This window comes from Penaeus monodon, chromosome 28 (genome assembly GCF_015228065.2).
Source record: "Penaeus monodon isolate SGIC_2016 chromosome 28, NSTDA_Pmon_1, whole genome shotgun sequence".
Taxonomy (NCBI): Eukaryota; Metazoa; Arthropoda; class Malacostraca; order Decapoda; family Penaeidae; genus Penaeus; species Penaeus monodon.
In genome coordinates, this window is record NC_051413.1 from 12,543,982 (window position 1) to 12,544,780 (window position 799).

Genomic DNA, 799 nt, shown 5'->3' on the forward strand with positions numbered 1-799 from the left:
TCAGGAAAAGTGTTATGTATATGAATCTTCTATATGATTCTTTTTTAAAGTTCCTATTTAGTTGTATACTTTGTATTATAGTATTACTAATAATATATTCAAGGTAACTCTGCAATGCGTTTTCTATGTGCGCACACCCGCTGCTGGCAAATATGTAGACTACTAATCCTCCCATACAAGATCTTAAGTCAAGAAGGAGCACCTTACCAGAAGGCATATAATTACCCTAAATACAGAAGGCTACAAGAAGTCCCAACATTACAAAGTTGGCAAAGAACATGGGTTACCTCAAAGGACTTATTAGAGCAATGATTTATGCATTTTGGGTCAGTACATGAAGTATTTCTAATTTCACAAGTGTGTGCAAACCCACCAAAAAGCCCAGCACAGAGACATCCAAGAGGAGTGCGCTTACCGCCTGCAGCCTAATGGAGTCAGCAATGGTGTTGAGGAACCTGGAAGGGTTTGGCCACAGTCTCTCCTTGGCCTCCAGGCACTTCTGCAATCCCTTGCCCACTGGCTCCACTGCATACACTGCAAGGATTTTGGTGAACTTAGGATTTATAATATAGCGGCTATCCATTACATTTTCAGTCAAGCTGCGACTCTCTTTTTTACTTTACTCTCTTTTGTGCACATGCAAGGGAATTCATTTGGCAAAATCTGGTGCAGTTGGTAAAGTGCAAGGATGCTGAAACTGACAATAAATATCCAGATATCAACACATGACTTGCTTTTAGAATAGGGAGAGGCTACGTTAAAACACAAGAGGAATGAGCCACAAGAGTTAAAAAAAAGA

General features: G+C 40.1%; 1 protein-coding gene across 1 annotated transcript in view; it reads right to left on the bottom strand.

Annotated features, from left to right (window-relative positions):
- Positions 1-799, bottom strand: part of LOC119591367 (probable serine racemase) — a gene marked incomplete in the record, with an annotated part of 15,061 nt that overhangs the window by 2,166 nt on the left and 12,096 nt on the right. Inside the window, 1 exon segment of the mRNA XM_037940107.1 lies at positions 416-534. Within this exon segment, the coding sequence (XP_037796035.1) occupies positions 416-534 (119 nt within the window).